The sequence below is a fragment of the Astyanax mexicanus genome, chromosome 3, assembly GCF_023375975.1.
Source record: "Astyanax mexicanus isolate ESR-SI-001 chromosome 3, AstMex3_surface, whole genome shotgun sequence".
Classification (NCBI taxonomy): Eukaryota; Metazoa; Chordata; class Actinopteri; order Characiformes; family Acestrorhamphidae; genus Astyanax; species Astyanax mexicanus.
The window spans coordinates 45,309,854-45,328,863 of NC_064410.1; the positions used below are offsets into that span (position 1 = coordinate 45,309,854).

At 39.2% G+C, this 19,010-nt stretch overlaps 1 protein-coding gene across 3 annotated transcripts in view; it reads right to left on the reverse strand.

The window, feature by feature from the left end:
- The window catches only part of dlgap3 (discs, large (Drosophila) homolog-associated protein 3), a 283,280-nt gene that overhangs the window by 31,968 nt on the left and 232,302 nt on the right, over positions 1–19,010 (reverse strand). For all 3 annotated transcript variants that reach the window (XM_022683199.2, XM_049475370.1, XM_049475371.1), the window contains exon 4: positions 3,753–4,891. In XM_022683199.2, the coding sequence (XP_022538920.2) occupies positions 3,753–4,760 (1,008 nt within the window). In that variant the 5' untranslated portion in view covers positions 4,761–4,891. The remainder of the gene's footprint in view (positions 1–3,752; positions 4,892–19,010) is intronic.

Genomic DNA, 19,010 nt, shown 5'->3' on the forward strand with positions numbered 1-19,010 from the left:
CCAGCTCATAAAGTGGTTATTGAGCCCTTGATGAGCTGGCTCAGGTGTGTTGAGTCAAAAGATACTTGAAACGGTGCAGCTCAACAAGACTCAACAAGAGCAGGATTTAGAAACACTGCACTTGGCCATTAGAGCTGATGAATACAAGGCAGTTTGGAACAAATACAAGACAAGCTAGAAATCACATTTAGATTTTGTGCAAAGAGGTAACCATACTGGAGGCTATAGCAAAGGTGTAAACCACAAATATTGGACTTCTATTTGTGTACCTTGTGCATTACTGCAAATAATGATGATGATTTTCCTAGAAATAACAGGCAAATGAAAACAAGCACACAGAGAGAGAGAGAGAGACTCTACTTGTCTTTAATGGTTCAGTGTCCATTCAGAAGGACCTCAGCTGCAGCTCACGGATATACAGTAAAGGTGGTAGAGATGTGTGGGGGTTACGTGCTTACTGTTGCCTTAGAAACACAACCCCTATGCTGGACATCTGTGAGTACTATGGATGGAGGTTATGAAAGGGGGGAGGGGATCAGAAAAACTAAGCACTTCTCATTTAGCTCAGCTGCAGGAAAGCCAAACAGCTGCCTTACACATTTTGATATGTGTGTGTGCACATTGGCTCTATATGTTTACCACTTAGTTGGGTATGTGGGTAGTCATGTACAGGCATCTAGATATCTGTGTGTATTCTGTTAACGTTATGCCTACATTGATGTTTTACTGTATAGCTATTGAAAAACTAACCTCAAGATGGTGCCTGTACATTTTCTGTTGTGTTATACACACACACACACACACACTCCCGGTTCTGACAGCACTGACCTGCACTGTACATTTTAGTGGATTGGAAGCAGGGAAAACACTAAAATGTACAGTGCAGGGTGCCTCCAGGACCTAGACTGAGCAACACTGTTATGCAAATATTCTGTTAAACAAATATTATTCTACTTCTTAGGTCCATTTGTAATTCAGTCTTATCAAAAACATGGGAAGTGGGTAGATTCATACAGTACATGTATGTAAAGAGACAAAACATTTTTTTTTTAAGATTTAGAAGGTCTAAGTATGTCCACTGTGTTTTTGTGTGATGTCTAGACCAAAATGACATTTATGTCTTTATAGTAACAATAAAGGCTTTAACGTTTATTTGTTTAGAATTTTAAGAATATGTGTGCCTTTTGTTAGTAATGTTAGTTTGAGATTTACATTGTTGTTCCAACATTTAATTTTTGCACTTGATCATTTGTTTATGTTGTACACTGTGTGGAATTTACCAAATGTGTTTTTTCAAGATACTTTTTAATGTTTTTTTTTTCTCCCCCAGATGATTACCTGAAAGCAACCACTGGCATTAGACACACACATGACCAGACAAAAGACTGAAGACTGAAACAGTCTTCTGTCTTGCTAAATATATATAGCAAGACAGAAAAGGAACAAATAGGGAAGATAACGAGAGGGCAACAAATGAGACGCAGGTGAAAACACTAATGACAAGACGGAAACAAAACAGAGCCGTGTGCTACATAGGACATAGTGATGAAAACAAACAGGTTAGGGAAAACATAGAGAGAGATAGACAAGGAAGCAAAACAAGAACAGAAAGGAACAAGCAGGAACAAGACCAAGAAAGAGCTAATGTGTAACCCTGACACTGTTCATGAACTGGTTTTCTGGGACATGGTGTTATATTATATGTAAGACAAAGACTGTTGTATGTAGTGCTGAAAGAATGATTTGGTCAGTAGTGGCTTTGTATGTGGTAGTAGAAGTTGTATTTCATCAGCTGTCATTGGTCAAAAAACACAAGAGATAAACCTAAAAGATAAAGTAGAGGGAGTGGGAGGGGAATAATAACAGGATGAATTCCATTTACTTTAAAGAAAGAGGCTCTATAATGACAAAAACGTGTCCTTGGCAAACTCGAGACTTTTAATTGTGACTGGTTTGACAGCTTTTTCTGGTATTCAGAGTATTCAGTACTCAAATATTTCTGTTTTTTTAATCTACAATTGACGAGACCACCTTAACTGTATGTGCCCCACTACAGCCACCTGACTAAAACCTACTCTATATTTGTGCAACTTTACAATTGGCTTATATGGAAGGAGGATCTTAGTGTGGTCTGTGAGTGTTAAGTAGTAATAGGGTTCTTATGGATGTATATCAGCTGTTTTAGGAGGCATGAGGGTGATCAACATAGTGTTAGGCAGGTGGTTTTAATGTTATGACTGGTCTGTGTATGTTTGTGGCATTACAGAATTACAGAAAAAGACAGAAAAAGACAGAGAGACAAAGGAAGGGAATCTATTAAGTGGTTCTGACAGTATGTGTGTGTTCTCATTAAGTGGTGGAAAGGCCACAGGTTCATTGTTGTTTGTCTTGTCTCCCCTGGTACTGTTTGTCATACAGGCCTGAAAGAGGTTTGGAAAGGCGACAGACTTCGATCCCTCAGAGGAACAAGCGATAACAAAAATAATCAAGTCTTTTTTTTTTTTTTTTGCAATGAGGAACTGTCACTCAGTGCTGCTCAGAGAGCCGGTTCCCGAATACAGATTAAATTCTTTTTGTCAGGAAAGTGAATTTGCAAGTCAGTGAAAGCAGCGGGGTCTGTGTGCATTAGCCTTCACGTGGATATTCAGATTGTCAGAGTTGAGCTGGGATAAGAGTTCAGAATTAGGGTACTTTTACACAGATGTTATTTGGTCAGTTTGGTCCGAAACCAAAATGGTGCCATTACCACAGGCGGGAAGAAAGCACCAAAATGTGGTCCAACCAATAGAATTAATTGCTTTGTCTGGTAGAACCATAGTCTGGCGTGTTCCAGTGTCAAAATGTTCATGTTTTCACACCTGAAAGTCTGGACCAGAGTCAGTACGACAGTTTATGTGCTTGTTACATCATGTACTGTACATATACTGTAACAGATGACCAAGATTCCTTTTATTTATGTGTATAGATAAGGGGTTAATCTAGAAAGGGGATTTTTCACACTGCTGATGAACTGGACCACGATTCACTTGATCCGGATTGAGACCACCTCTTTTGTTTGGATCAAATTGTGGGCTGGGCTGCTATTAGCTGTACCTTTTATACCTGTGGACCAAACTGGCATGTATGAGATTTCAGACCAAACAAGTCAGTGGTGAAAGTATCATTTTTTAAATGGTTCAGATTTTTGAACCAATTACAAAATGTTGGGACAGCCTGTTATCATCCATTGATCCAATAAAAAAACAAAAGAACGCAAAAGAACCAGTGCTCTGTCAAAATCTGACTCCCATTCCCGTGCACATGCATAAAATGGCAGTGTGGACACAACCGCTTATGCCTGGGAATCCTGTATCTGTATACTGTATAGTGCAGATTAATGCTTAATGCTTAACAGAAACAAAAAAAAAATGTAACCCAAGAATGATCTGTCATGCTCCTGAATGCGCATGAAAGGACACTACACCTAAAAAAAAAGGCCAAATGCCAAACTAAAAAAACAATCTGCAAACCAATCATTTAGTGTAAAGTATAGAGAGACGCAGCCTACATAGGCGATGATGACAGGATGTAGAAAATGGTTTAGCATGCTCAGTAAACTGCAGGAAACAGGCCTAATGTATATTATACAATGCAACAAACACAGAAACTTTGGTTCGGACTCTGGGTCCTTACTTTTCAGTGTAAAAATACCCTAAAGGTCTTGCTTGGACAGTGTTAATATTGTAAAAATGTATGACGGTGCAGAAACTTGCCTGTAAGTAGTGAAGCTTGCGCTCTTTCAACTTGTTTTCCACAGGAACCAAGGCCTTCTCGTACCCAGTAATTCCTGTCCCCGCTCCTCCACCCCGAGAAGAGGCAGGGTACACTTCTCTAGCCTGGCTGACTGTCATAGCTGACCAGGTGCTCCTCTTTAGAGAGTGTCCCCCGTCTCCTGCCCTGGCCATGGTTGTGCAGGCAAGGCACTCTCCAGGTGGTGGCCCTTTGACCTTCTTCAGGGTCAGTTCCTGAATGGCTGCGTCCAGGGTCTCGTGGCCTGTGGGGTATCCTCGTCCCCCTCGACCGCCTTGGACCAGAAAGCTGCTGTCACTGTCCAGGTTGTCATCGGAGCTCCACCAGCCAGCGGTCTTGCTGCGGTGGCGTGAACTGTGCCGGGACTCGTGCCGCGAGTCTCCACTCTTGCTGCGCTCCCGGCTCTTATTGCGACGGGCTGAGCGGGACTGGTGTGTGCCTGGGTGATGGTGCCCACTACTTTCCTCACTTCCACTGCGGTGACCCCTTTCCCGATCACGGTGCTCCCCCCCTCCTCCACGCGTCCCATTGAACTCTCGTTTGGACGGCGCCTCAAGCGAGTGGGACTTGGCGAAGAGGCGCTGCACGGAGTTCACCAGGTGACGGATGCGGCTAGGGCTCTCGCTGCGCTGCTCACCGCTGGCTGTGCGCTGGTACTGCAATGTGTGGAAACCATCAGGGTGGAAGGGTAACTGCTTCTCAAACTGGTCCATAAGGCCGGGTGGGATACGGTGCATCTTCTGGTGCCCGTGTCCGTGTCCGGCCGAGGACAGGCACTCCTCGCACGAGTCATAGGGCTGCTGCTGCTGCTGAGGTGCATGCGAGCGTGGAAAGGTACCTCCACCAGAGGGGGGAAGTGCCAGAGGCTCCGGTGGGCCACCGGGAGGATAGTAGTGGTGGTCATTGTGCCTTTGGTAATGGTCCGGGTGGTGCATGTAGTCACGCAACGAAGCATCGCAGTCCTCAGGCATGCAGTGGCACGGCCCAGACGAGTGCTGCGAGAGGCTGCGGCTGACCTGGTAACTCTTCGTGCCCGGGCCATGGTGGGCCGCCCGGGCCGAGAGGGGGCGCTGTGGGCGCGACAGGGCTGCGCCGGAGTCAGCTGGACAGAAGAAGAGAGAGAAAGAAAAACATAATGGTTAGTAAAAGAGTATTAGACATGCTGCTAAGCTTGTCTCAAGCACAGATTCCAATGTTGTCTTGAAGTTCACAAATTTTAAAAGAGTCAAATAATGTTTCCATAAGCTCTGCCCACCCATATCAAATTTCAGGAAGTCTACAAAACTGTACCATTTTAGTACAAGTACTACATAATATACTGCAGACGGTAGAAATACCATACCGAGCTCAGAAAACAAAAGCTGACATTTTTCCCTCTCTCATGGTCACATGCTAAAATGTCCAAACACCAGACTTCTGTCCAGCACACGTTCCCCTACCACCAGAACATACCACCTCCATGACAGCTTCTATATATAATGAATAATCAAACACCCTCTGCCTGCATACACACTTACACACACACTCACACACACACACAGCAGCTCCAGTGACTCCCTAAGCTTCTCTAATCTCTCTGATTCAGATGTTCCACGAGCAGCAGTACAGCCTGCTACACTGAGTCTAAGTAGAATGATTGTGGTTGATTTTTTTTATAGCAAGGAGAGCCCATTAACATGAATGAGTCTGTGTGTCAACTTTTTGTGTCAACAGTGATTTTCCACATAGTTTATGTTTATTTATTTTTTAAATTCCAATTCCATGGTTTGAATATACTAGTAATTACACAGTCACTGCGTTTTAAAGGGTGAAATTGCATTATCAAGTGCTATATGTTATGATAAATATATAATTTCTCGCATAATCTCTGTGACAATATATAATAAAAAATAATTACAGTTAAAGTGACAGGCTTTCTTCCATTCTTCCTTGTAAGACACATTTGTGAAAGTAAAAGTACTTGATTTACAAGTCACATAAATTAAACATGGTTTCTATTTGTATTAATTATTATTATTATTTCCTGCATTCTGGTGTTTATATAACAGGTTATTACACAGCTAATTATACCTACAAGTGACTTGATTCAATGACTACTTTTGAGGAGGTTTCACCAATGTAACAGGTCCTCATTTAACTAGTACATATATTCATCAACCTGTTTCTAAAACCAACTGCTATGCCTGAAATTAATCTGAAACAATTAATCACAGAAAATGACTTTTTATTTTACTTTTTATTTTGTGAATACCCCATTATTTTAATAATACTCTACTGTTACTTAAAATAACAGTAAATAAGGCTAAGTTTTTCCTAATATTTTACTGGTTTTAGCAAAAGCTGGATATTGTGAATGTGGCTGACGTTACCTCCTCCAGTTTAACTTGCATGCAGTTATTTTGTTGTAGGCAACCTGGAAAACCTGGAGTGGAATTTCACTGGTATGCATATTCTCCTATCCATCAAATGGAATGGATTATTACATGACACAATAGAAACAGTGCTGGGGGACTAATATTTTATGTTAAATGTAAAGGGGACATGTACGGAGGATAAAATGGCAGCGATGCTCATGTTAGCCTTATGTATCCTGTCGAGTGGTCCAGAAGTCTAAAGCACCGTCACTATAATCGGGAGATCACTGGTTTGAATCCCGGCCATGCAGCTTGCCATCAGCTGCCGAAGCCTTTAGATAGGTAGATTGCGCAATTTCCCCTTATCACTCCTAAGATGATGTTAATCAGCACAAGGTATCTGTGAGCTGAAATCGGGGAAAAAAAAAACTACGTATGTATTCAGATATGAAATATCTAAATTGCTAAATTAAAATTCCAAGGAAAAGGCAGTCCTGATATAAACCAACAATTATTGCCCTAACATTTTTCTCTAAAACATTACACTTTTTGCAAACACAAATGCTCACTGCTGTAAACAAATCCACCTGTCGCTGAGTTTCTACCTGCTCCCACATGGCACTCATATTTCTCAAAGAAAAAGCACTCCTGTGCAGATTTCTGTGTGGGTGTTTTCAAGTTCACTTATATTCTTCATAGAATTTAGACAACCTCTAGTACACTGAAATACATTGCAAAAAATGTATTAGCATGTTAACATGCGTTCCTTATGCCGTCTGTTTAAAATGTATTACATGGCACATTTTACCTGCGTAGTAACACACCTAAAACACGCCAATATTTTCATTACAAAGCCTTGTTCAGAGAGGAGGGCGAGTAACACTTTTATTTGTGTAGAGTAGCAGTTGACCCTGAGCACAGCTGACTACAGATCGGCCCTCCTCTCAGCATGCCTGAGCTGCTGCACTCATTCATCTGCTGGAGTGACTAATCCCACTTCCTCCATCACTGACACTAACTCGTTCAGGACAGCAGAGCATGTTGTTCCTCTAATTCAGCCCAAAACCTGTTTCATGGCCATCATTCACTCCTCCACCAACTCTCTTGCTACTGTGTTCTCCCAGCTTGTGCCTTTGGCCCACAAACCAATTACAAAGGCCTGGTTCTCAAACCTTGTCTGGGAGGCACTCTGCCCTGTCTTTATAATAAATATATCAAAAGTTTGGCAAACAAACAAATAATCAAAGCAATATCTGTTCCAGTAAGTTTCAATGGCTAAATTGGAGCAGCCTGGTGGCCAATCTTCATTAATTGCACATTGCAACAGTAAGAGCAGAGTGTGAAGGTTCAATTAGCAGGGTAAGAGCACAGTTTTGCTCAAAATATTGCAATGCACACAACATTATGGGTGACATAACAGAGTTCAAAAGAGGACAAATTGTTGGTGCATGTCTTGCTGGAGCATCTGTGACCAAGACAGCAAGTCTTTGTGATGTATCAAGAGCCACGGTATCCAAGGTAATATCAGCATACCACCAAGAAGGACGAACCACATCCAAAAGGATTAACTGTGGACGCAAGAGGAAGCTGTCTGAAAGGGATGTTTGGGTACTAACCCGGACTGTATCTTAAAACCACGGCTGCCCAAATCACGGCAGAATTCAATGTGCACCTCAGCTCTCCTGTTTCCACCAGAACCAGTAAATTATTGTGGCCTAAAACCAGGTGTTTCAGTTTCATTGTCCAACCCCTGTATGTATGTGTGTTTTTTTTTGTTTTTTTGTGTGAGGATGAGAGAAACTGCATTTGCTGTTAAATCTACACTTTTACTTTTTACTCCTAACACAAGTTTGTTTTTACAACCAAATGAACACCATTTAAATTCTACTTTAACATTGCTTAATATGCAACCATACCCCTGGTTCGAAAACCTTGGAAGAACACCTTTTTGAGAAGTCTGAAAAGTTATTGTTATAACAGCTTCATGCTAACACTGTTTAACCCATTACTACTAGAACTATGTAGAGCATGAGAATATATAGAAGTTACAGTATGTACATAATGTTGTAAAAAGGTGGGATGACCTTGGATTTACTTACTAGCCCCATTTTGTTGAAACGCTAGAAACACCCCTGTATAGTAAGATATGTAGAAATAAGCTAAAACGGTTACTAAAACGATGGATAATGCTAGCTACACATTTATATAGTAATGAAAATATCCTTCACACCAAGGATATTGCATTGCATTGCTGTGTCTAATAGTGCTGGTGTGTTTCCCAGCTAAAAACTACAAAAACTGAACTCATTCATACATGACCTGAGCTGTGTTTTAATGCAGTCCTCCTCCTGTAGTAGAGCTTGAAAGGTTGAGCTTGTCAGACTGATGGAACAACATTAATGGAAAGGCAGTGAGGCTTAGTGAAGGGTCAATTCATATTATCTATATAAATCTTGAGAGGGAATCACTTTTTTCAGCTATAGTGCCACACAGTACCAATCAGTGCTATTTTTATATGGTGAAAATTGTAGGCTTGCCACATCCCAGCAAGTCTGTTATGATTAAGACGTATATACTGTTTGCACAGTGTGTCTGCAATGTATTACTGTCACTCTTCCAATTGAGACAGATGGACAGGGATGACAAAACAAAGGAAATGGCATATTTAATGTAACATATATACAGTAGGTTCTGAATTCCTAACATTTATCAGCACTTGAAGTAGTGAGCAAAAAAGATTGATATGTTGTCTGAAATGTAAAACATGGTGCAGAAATGCAAGAATGGGCAAAAAGTGGAAGCCATTTTATTTAATCTGCATGTGGATTAATAGCCAAGGATGCTTGTAAATCTTGTTTTCCTCTCAGAATTACAGATGCATAGTTGGCATCCAGCAATATTTCGATTAAACATACAATCCAACTTAGCTACTTCAACAAAAGCACTTTCTGGACAGGATAAGTTTCTGTGAAAGACTGTGAAAAATATTTCAAACTTCTACTCAGTGATAAAACTCTTACATCCGGACTGCAATTGAAAAAACAGAAGGACCAGTAAGTTTTTAGGCTTTCTCGGTCACGTGACATCGCGTTCAGTAGCTCCTCCATTTCCACTCGCTGTTGTGTTTACGTGGATCTCCATGGAAACGTGCGGCCAAAGAGTAATTAAGGTGCATAGCAGTGGACAAATAGCTTTTTTACTAAATGCAAGGAGACGAATCTCAGACATGTGGTTCTGGACGGGACTAAAATTACCGGAGGACCACTGAGTTCAGCAAAAAAAAACAGTACAAAATTCAGCTTGTAATTTTCTTAGAGGACGTATGAGAAAAACACATACATGGTTATTCCTGACGAGAATAAACTGAGAAACTAATTCCATCCGGATAGGGCTTAATAGAAAGTTTCAGAAATGTATGTGTATGTATTTATTGAAAATAAATTTTATTTAATATAGAATATAGAAATAAGTTTGGAAAAAGAAGGTTGATGAACATTTATAGAATTTAAAAAAATATATGTAAATGTAAGCCAGTTACAAAGTTTTATTGTAAAATATTGTTTGTTAGATGCATAGAAAAAGGCATCAACCTTTCAAGCACAAAACCTTCAAGTGTGTCACTTTTAATCCCATAACATTGTTGAATGTGACCAGGGTATCTACGGTTGTTAAAGACTTGAACGATTGTCTTTTTTTGTCTTCACATAGACTTAAGAGTACTTTCCTTTATATTTATTCATAGCTTTTTTCTTTTTATTATTATTATTATTATTATTACATTCCTTTTTTTATAAAAAATTCCTCTCACATCTTTTGCTTTGTTCTTTTATCTTTTATTATCCTTTTCCTGCCATTGCGTTTTTTTTTTTATTATGTTGTCATATTTCTTTTTTTTTATTACTGCATTTGTAAATCACTTTGCACTACATTTATTGTATAAAAGGAGCTATATATATATAAATATAGAGTATTCTGATTATTATTATTATTATTACCAAGTAGGCAACTAAGCAGCATAAACAGGAAATTAGATAGCAGGCATAAGTAGTTTCAAGTGAGGTCTTCTCGGCATACTTCTTATTTCATCGTATTTCATAACTAATGGTGATTATTACTGCTCTTTTCAGAGCGCAGACTCGAGAGGGCCGGATGATTGCTGACAGAAGCATCGGGGATCAGTAAATAGAGCACAGCCTGTTAGAGAGCCCTGCTAGCCAGCAGCCGGAGCGCAGGGAAAGCTCCATCATGCCCGGCCTGACGTCTCAAAGCTCCCAGTAACAGAGGTGTGCCTTTTCCCATTATTAAGTACTTAGTATGTATGTGTACAAGTGTGAGTGTGTGTGCATGTGTGTGTGTGTGTAAGAGGGAGGGAAAGAGACACAGGAATTTGAGCTGTGCTGTCACACCTCGCGGCTTGAATAACACAGTGTCTGATGTGTATGTAATTTAGAAGAGGCTGCTGTCAGTCATTGTCTCTCAGCATTCCTTCAAGTGCCACTCGTCTGCACCTCTCGCTGTCACACAGCATCACACCTCACTCACTTTCAGGCAACGATGAAAATGGAGATTAGTAAGAAGAGAGGAGTGGAAGAGGCAGAGGCATCAAAAGCACTCGCCCATGCCCCCCACCTCTTCCTCTCCTCCAGCCCAGAGACACCTCTCAAACCTCTTCCAGCAGTCTCCCTCTCTCTCTCTCTCTCTCTCTTTCTGTGCCTCTCTCGCTCTCTCTCCAGATCCTCGCCTGTGACCTACTTCTTTCACTCCAGTTTAGAAGGCAAGCCAGATTGTCTGTCTATTGCAGCACCTGTCTGTCTGATTAGCAGTATGTCTCGCTCTCTTTTTCTCTCCTCTTTCCCACGTTGTCTCTCTGATGCTGGCATGTTGAAACTCCTCTGCCTTTCTGTCTGAGAGACTGTAGTAGAAAGAAGTCCAGGCACAACCATTCAACTACATTTAAGGTATTGGGCTGACGATTTAAAACAGATGACGTTTGACTCCAGATATAGACACAAACAACTGGCTCTTTTTGCTGTGGTGTGTAGCATGGTGTGCTTGCCTGGCTCAGGAATAGAACAGTAGTTTGGCACAATGCTACTCCAACCGACTGTTGACAACAAAACCCATTGTTTGGATGAACAGAGCGTTTGATTTGAGGCCACTGACTTTTTTAAAGTGCTCTACAGTGCATGATTTTGAAGAAGAAGAAAAAAAAAAAAGTTAACCCCTAACAGGCCTTAGCCCAAATTTAGACCACAAGTTTCTAATACAAATCCCATTTTAGCTGCAGTAAAATAAGTTATTTACGTTTTGAATACTTTGAGGGCTACAAAGACTCCTACAGGTAACTTGGTGAAGCTGCATGTTCACTCTCTACTCCACTTAATAATTCCAGATCAATAACAGGAATCAACCCAAATTCTGCATGATTAAAAATAGACAGAAATCTAAACTAGACCGTAACAAAGCGGAAGATTTGAAGTACATGATATGCTTGATGTGTATTCAAGAAAATATGATTTTAAAATCCAATACAGTTCAGGAAAGCTCCAATTGTATTTATTATATTTTAACAGTTTGCAGATTTACTTTAAATTTGTAAAATATTTTCTACCACACTTACAATTAGGATTTTTAGTTTCTTATCAAATATAAAACCTAATATTTAATTCTTAAATAGATATACTAAAGATATCTAATATGTAATCAGTCTGAAACTTGACTAAAATACCTGTCTGTTAAAGGAATTAAGCTGTGCATTAAGTTATAGCCAATGCCTGAGTGGGGGAAAAAGTGCCAATATTCCCCTTCTTTACACAACAAGAAGGGGAAGCTCTCTTTCTAAAGAATCAATGGTTCAACATCTGTAAGAATCTCCTGCAGATGTTCTACAATTCTCTCTTATGCTGTGGTGTTCTGGGAAAGCAGCATGAGACGCTATGTGGCTGAATAAGCTGGTCAGGCGGGTCGGGACTTCAAAAATGTTTAAATATTACTGTTTTCAAAAAGTAGGAGTCACTGGTGTGGACACTTATGACTAAACCTTTTTGCGCTGTTTACAAATGTTTCCAACACTGTCTGTTTCATCTTTTTCGAAGTAAGTACATCATGACCTCTTCAACTGTCAAAACATTTGTATTTTTTTTTAGCTGATGTATTGCTTAAACATCTATGCCAATGTAAAGGCCACACAGAAGTCTGTTGACTGTAATGGTTACCACATTTGAAACAAACGGGAAAAATGGCAAGAAATCACATTCAAAGCTGTAAAATTGTGCACACAATGTAGAAGCAAACACTGTCGTAAAAAAATCCAGACATTTGATGCAGTTTTTACATACAGATACAATTCCGGTGTTCAAAAAAGATGTATGTTTTTCAAGAATCTCCAGGCACATGTGCATGGAGCCTAGAGACAAGAAACAAACAATGAGATAAATTACAGTGTGTTTAAATGCCACCATAATGCCATTACCACGGCAACACATGCCATCGTCAATCACACACTGCTGTGAAGCACGGAACAGAGGTTTTTCAAAGTCAACACGTCATGTGCAGCAAAAAGTCACCATGTCCCATGCAGAGCGTTAGCTAAACCATCAATTTTACAGGAGTAGCCTAGTTGGGCCACGGATTTAATTAGGCATTTTAAAGGCTGAACGTTAAAAAAGGATATTGCTCTGCCTTCCCCTAAGGAATGCATTATTTTATTCATTTTCTAGAGTAACTTGATTTTGTGACAGTCAGATGCTGCCATCTAGTGGCTATTTTCTTAACAGGAAGTGCACAATTGAAGCTCAGCCCACATCCTGTGTTGTTTGAGAGTGAAGGCCATGTTTTCTCAGTCTACAGTGTTTCTCTCTGGGAATCCATCTTAATCCCTTGAGTTGTGGACATTATTTGTCTTTTTACCCATCTTTATCAACAAATACTTTATGTATCTTGCTGAATCTTCGATTAAAAACAAGAAAAGAAAGCCTTGTGGACTAATTTGAAGATCAAGGGTTAGCTAGCTGTCTAGTATTGCACACTTTAGGACACAGTGCGAGGGCAGCATAGATATGGATATGGATGGATATGGATGTTTCCTTTTGTTTGTTCGAGACATAACACTAGAAATTGTGGAGAACAGTGTAGCAAACAGCATACCTGTCAAGTTTCAGACTTAAAAATAAGGGAAATATTCCGCCCCCTGCTTCAAGACATCCCACTAGCCCAACCGAGGTTCAGTATCCCTTACATTTTAAGACAGATTTACAAGAAATCTAAAATATGCACCTGTGAACCCCTTACAAACTACAATTAGATATTTTGAATCTGATAGGTCTACCTTTGTTGACACTGAAATGTTGTGGACATTCCTACTTATTTATTTCTTATAATACAGCCTAAATAAACCCATTTTCTAGATATTTACATGAAATCTTCACATTATTTATTTCATTTTTTATTTATTTAATGGATTTAAAATTGAACAAATGGTGCACAAATTCTGCAAAAGGACTGTTGGTGATCTAAAAATAGTATAATGAGCTTTTACATATAGACATGGACCAGATATATTCCATCAGTGAACCCATTCCTTAATAAAGTATGCAAAACAGTACGTCAATAATGGACTCCATGTAGCAATGTAAACAATTCACTTGTTTCTAAATAGTTATTTTACCTTTTATAACACTAAATATATTATAATACTAATAAATATTAGTCCTAAGGGGCCTACACAATTAATAATTTTGAATTAATACTTCTTTCTTTGATCAGTCCAGTCCTTATCAGTTCAGTTAATTTCAGTCCTCTCCACATTTTCTCTCTCTCCAGCTCAACCATCTCTTCTACCCCTTCTAAATAATAAATTACACCACAATACTTGAGATTTCAACAAATTCTAACAACTGACAACTCCCACACTGACTCTCCTCCTTGTGCCGCAAAACCAGCAAGCTGATTGGCAGTTTCTCCTGAAAGGCGGGACTTTCTCCTTGATCCGGCTCCATGATTGGTTAAGAGATTTCCCATTCACACAGCGCCTGTCTCCTAATATATTTTTATTATGCTAATAGAAAACGTGAAATTTACGGGAAAATACTAATACGGGAGGACGGCGGGAATGAGCAGTAAAATACGGTAGTTTCCCGGCCAAAACCGGAGACTTGACGGGTATGGCAAAGAGTTTAATTAAAACACAACACCTTTCATATGAATACCACCTAGAAGTACATAGTCATTTGTATTCACATGCTTTGAACTCATGTGGATAACACAAACACATGTTAAAGGCCATCATAATGTAGTTACCCCAGCAACATATAGCGTCATCAATTAAATACTGCTATGCAGCACGGAACGGCAATTTTGTTAAGCCAAGTTCAACATCAAACCTGCATAAATTCACCAGGGCACATGGCGAATCTTGGGCGAATTTCAAACATAAAAAATGATAGAGGGGTGGCCTTGTGGGGCCTAGAATTTAAACAGAATTTACCTTATAGTGTATATGCCAGTGTAAAACATTGTTAATGTTATTGTGTTGATGTAACTGTGGCAAATTGACTGTATGGTGTTTAGGCATTTATAGGGCTTAATGGTTAATTAGGCTTAATTAGGAAATGTATAAGGATGAAGACTTCTTTCCATAATTTGCTTTCATCCATATATGTTTTTTATGTTTTGTCACTTACAGACAATGACACAAAAAGCAGTAACACTGCAAATTATGGGGCAGTGTAGTAAACATAATGATTACTCCTTATGGCATTTAGGAAAACATACAAACCTTCAGTACCACTTTAAAATAATAGTACCTTTATGATAGGTTTATAAATGGTTTACAATTACTTTATTAATACTAATATTAATACTAATTATGTTGTAAATGCCTTAAAAATCATTAATAATCAGTTTTAACACATATGTAGAAAGGGCAACAACATAGATGGCTGTGGGTGCACCATTTGGCAAACAACAGGTCATTGTTGCCCTTTCTACGTATGTGTTATAACTGATCATTAATGATTTTTAAGGCACTTACAACCTAATTAGTAACCATTTATCAACCCTTTATAAAGGTAGTCTTATTTAAAGTGGTACCATACCTTCTGTTACCTACAGTATTTAAAGTAAATAGTATTCCCGACTTCTTTTAAATTTTATAACAGCATGCATTAACAGCTATTCACTATTCAATTCACTTAACTTAAATTTAGATGTTTATGTGACTTCAGTGAAAGAATGGATAAGCTGAGTGGTGTTATTAAAAATAGAGGGGTTCAGGAAGCACAGCAAGTCAGAACAAGGTGTCTGAGTGCTGGAATGCCTGGTGATTCAGTAACTGCAGAGCTCCAAACCTGTTGTTAGACCTGCAAAGAGGGATCAACTGCATATTACTGCCTATGGATTTAGAATAGGATGTCATTACAAATTTTACTGTAGGTGTGTAGGTGTCCCAATAATTTAAATCCATGTGGGGTGCATATTATACATTATTATTATTATTATTATTATTATTATTATTATTATTATTATTATTATTATTATTATTATTATTATTATTATTATTATCCTGCACTGTATATGCAAACATCTGCAAGTAGGTCAATATATGTTTGTCTACAAAAGGCACACACATAAATACACACACACAAACACGCACACACTGTGTGCTTCCTTTTCATCGCTCTTTTTTCCAACCAACTAAATGTCAAGCATCAGTTACAGAATTCCAGGAAAGGCCGTTTACAGGGAAATTACTCTAATTCTAATGGACGTATTTTGTTCTTCTGCTCTTGCATAATACTCCCCCAATTACCCTTATTTGCTGAAGGTTGCAGTCCTCTGTTGTGTACACCAGCTTTGGCACAGGGCTGACCTAATGCCTGTGTCTATGAATATGTCTTAGCCAATAAGCCTAGTCAGGAAATAATTCATAAGGCTGGCAAAATCTAATGTTTGTGACGATGAATATGTCACAGTGAATAAGTCTACAGTCAGGACATCATTCATAAGACAGCGGCAAGAGCGACTGGGAACAGCGCTGTAAATGGCTTTAGGATGACACAGAGCAGTTTAAGGTACTAATTTCTGTGTCTTTCAGTGATACACAATGCAGCAGAGACAATGGCAGGGAAAGAAAGCCAGCTTAGAGAGCAGACAGTGGCTGCATAATAACCACAGCCATTGTGATTCTCCAACAGGAGCCACAGCTGAATCGAACTCCACCATACTGTGGAGCAGATACATCCCAGCCTTTTACCAGCAGAATGTTATCTTCCCCTCCATAACCTTACACGAGGCCGCTTGTAAGCATGGCGCCATTCAGCGAGCAATTATCCTGCTGTCCTCTAAAATAAAGAACGGGCACACAATACACTTCTTTAAACACTGACTCTTTTAAGCCTGTGTTATTCAGAGCAGCGCTATTCAGCAGGAGGCAGGCACAGATGAGGATGTGTTCATTGTTAGTAAGTATTATTTAGTCAGTGAATGAGCAAGCGGTCATAATTGTGCTAAATCATTTTTTTTTTTTAGGATTGATGATTATGATGATGCATCTGATTACTCGAGATGAAGAGGTCATATTAGTCCACTAGTCACTGAGCACATCTGCTCCATCATCTGGGATTGATCTGGGCCCCTAGTTTCCCAAAACATCCTAGACTGCTATTACACCTTCACATTTTTTAGACGTTGGTTTATTTTCAACCTTGGTGCAGTTCATTTGGTAGGTGTGAATTCTGTAATCGCGCATGTAGAGACCAAAACAACCACCTTGAGAGAAGAGGTGGTCTTGGTCTGACTCTGGAACTCTGGAGTGGTTTGTTTATTTTAATCATGTGCACGCCACAAGTTTAAGCCAAAAAGCTTTTCAGGTGCAGTTTAACCTGGTTTATTACATAGTCTATCACTACAGCTATGATTATTTTTTTGACTACAGCTAATTCCATCTCTGACATATACTAGTGTACCACTCCAAAACATAGGACTATCTTCTTGTTTTAACTTTCTTGTTCTAACTTCCAATAACCCTAGAGAACATTTTTACGTGATTTTTTTTTACGCGTTTTTGGTACACTAGGATTTTTCCCCTGTGTTAAACTAATCCAAACCAAGGTGAAAACGCTTACATTAGCTGATTCGGACTAAAGCGAATGGTCTATAGATGTAAAAACTCCTTTAAGGTCCAGATAATCTTAACTGGTAGAGACAAAAGTGGTAGAAGGACAGAAAGGTTAAAATATATATTTTCCCAGTGGTGTTGCATGTGTGGCCCAGTCACTAAGTTAACCTTAGCATTGCTAGCTAACTCGGCTACAAATTTATCAACTACGCACAGCACAATACAACTGCTATTCTGACTAATTTCTATGCTGTTACCAGTGCTGACACTGTTAAAGTTCAGCGATTAAAAAAAAGGCTTAGATATGCTACCATTAATGATCTCACAAGTAATTTAACAGCCAATGTTCAACAAATGGTGATTTTCAATGATATGTATACTATTAAATGCTCTATATAAAGGCTAAACCTGAAGCTATAATCACAGTGCTCCCATCATGTGGACCTTACATGGACATAGACTAGGAATAGACATCTGATCTAACACATACTATGAGTCAAAAGGTAAAACATACTGTCTTTATTAGAAGATTCCACCATCATTTTTAAAATAATGCTAATAAACACAGCTTGAATTGGTATTTCTTGCTCCCCTGCTCCTTTTATAGTCCTTAAAGGACACGCTGTTCACATGCATTTCTAAGAGACGAGCAAGCTGAGAGAAAAAAGCATGTGAGCTGATGCTGCAGGGTAATATTACAGGGTTTTACGCAATTATTATTTGGAAGCTGTTTCACATGTTAAATACAAATGCAAATACAGGTTTTAATCATGCACACAATGTAGGATTATATAAATAAATAGACTAAATAGTATGTATATATTTTTTACATAGCACAGTCATGAAGCAGCTCACCTGCACTGAAGGCACAGAGCATTAAATATGCATGTCTGCCTGCAAAATTGCAGACCTGGTGCTCCTACTGTCAGAACAGCATGCACGTCTGTCTACTGATGAATATGAATGAATGGATGGATGGATGAATGGATGGATGAATGATCAATAGATGATGATGGATGGATGGATTTGCTTCATCTCTTTGATGTGAATGATGGAGCTGATGGAGGTTCAGAAGTCGATCCTACAGCTTCATCTTTATGTGGGAACAGACAGAACATATTTTGTAGATGCATATTTTGCGTCCATTAGACTGAAACCTTAGTTCTCACAGTAGTTCTCTGAAAGGAACTAGGAAAAGAATGAGGAGACAAGCTATAATGGCCTGGGCTATTTAAGATACAGGGCTTTTTCACTATTATCTGAAAAACCATGGGGTCATATATATCCTTTCATATACGTACATTTGGAATGAGGTAGAAGAAGAACAGGCTTTTTGAAGCTAGATAAGACCCATGTGACCATGTTGTAAGGAAGACTGTATGTAATGGAAGATGCAAAGTAAATGATGACAATGATGGATCTTTATTGTTTGTATTCATGTAGCCCACTGAATAGAGTGTGTGTGTCTCTAGGAGGTGTGACACTGCAGGGGGACTACATGAGGTGATTTCCCACAGGATGTTTCAGTCCCAGCATAATAACAGCATAAGCCGTTGTCCAAATGGAAAAAAAAAACTGTGATTGTTGGAAACACTTTCAAAATCCACTCTCCACAGTATTATGGGAATTGTTGTAAACATCCATCTGCCATATGTACTCCTCATCCAAAACACAACCCCAGAAGACACACACACACACACATATTCACAACAAATGCTACCATATGCTCCAGTATTCCTGTATTAAACGTT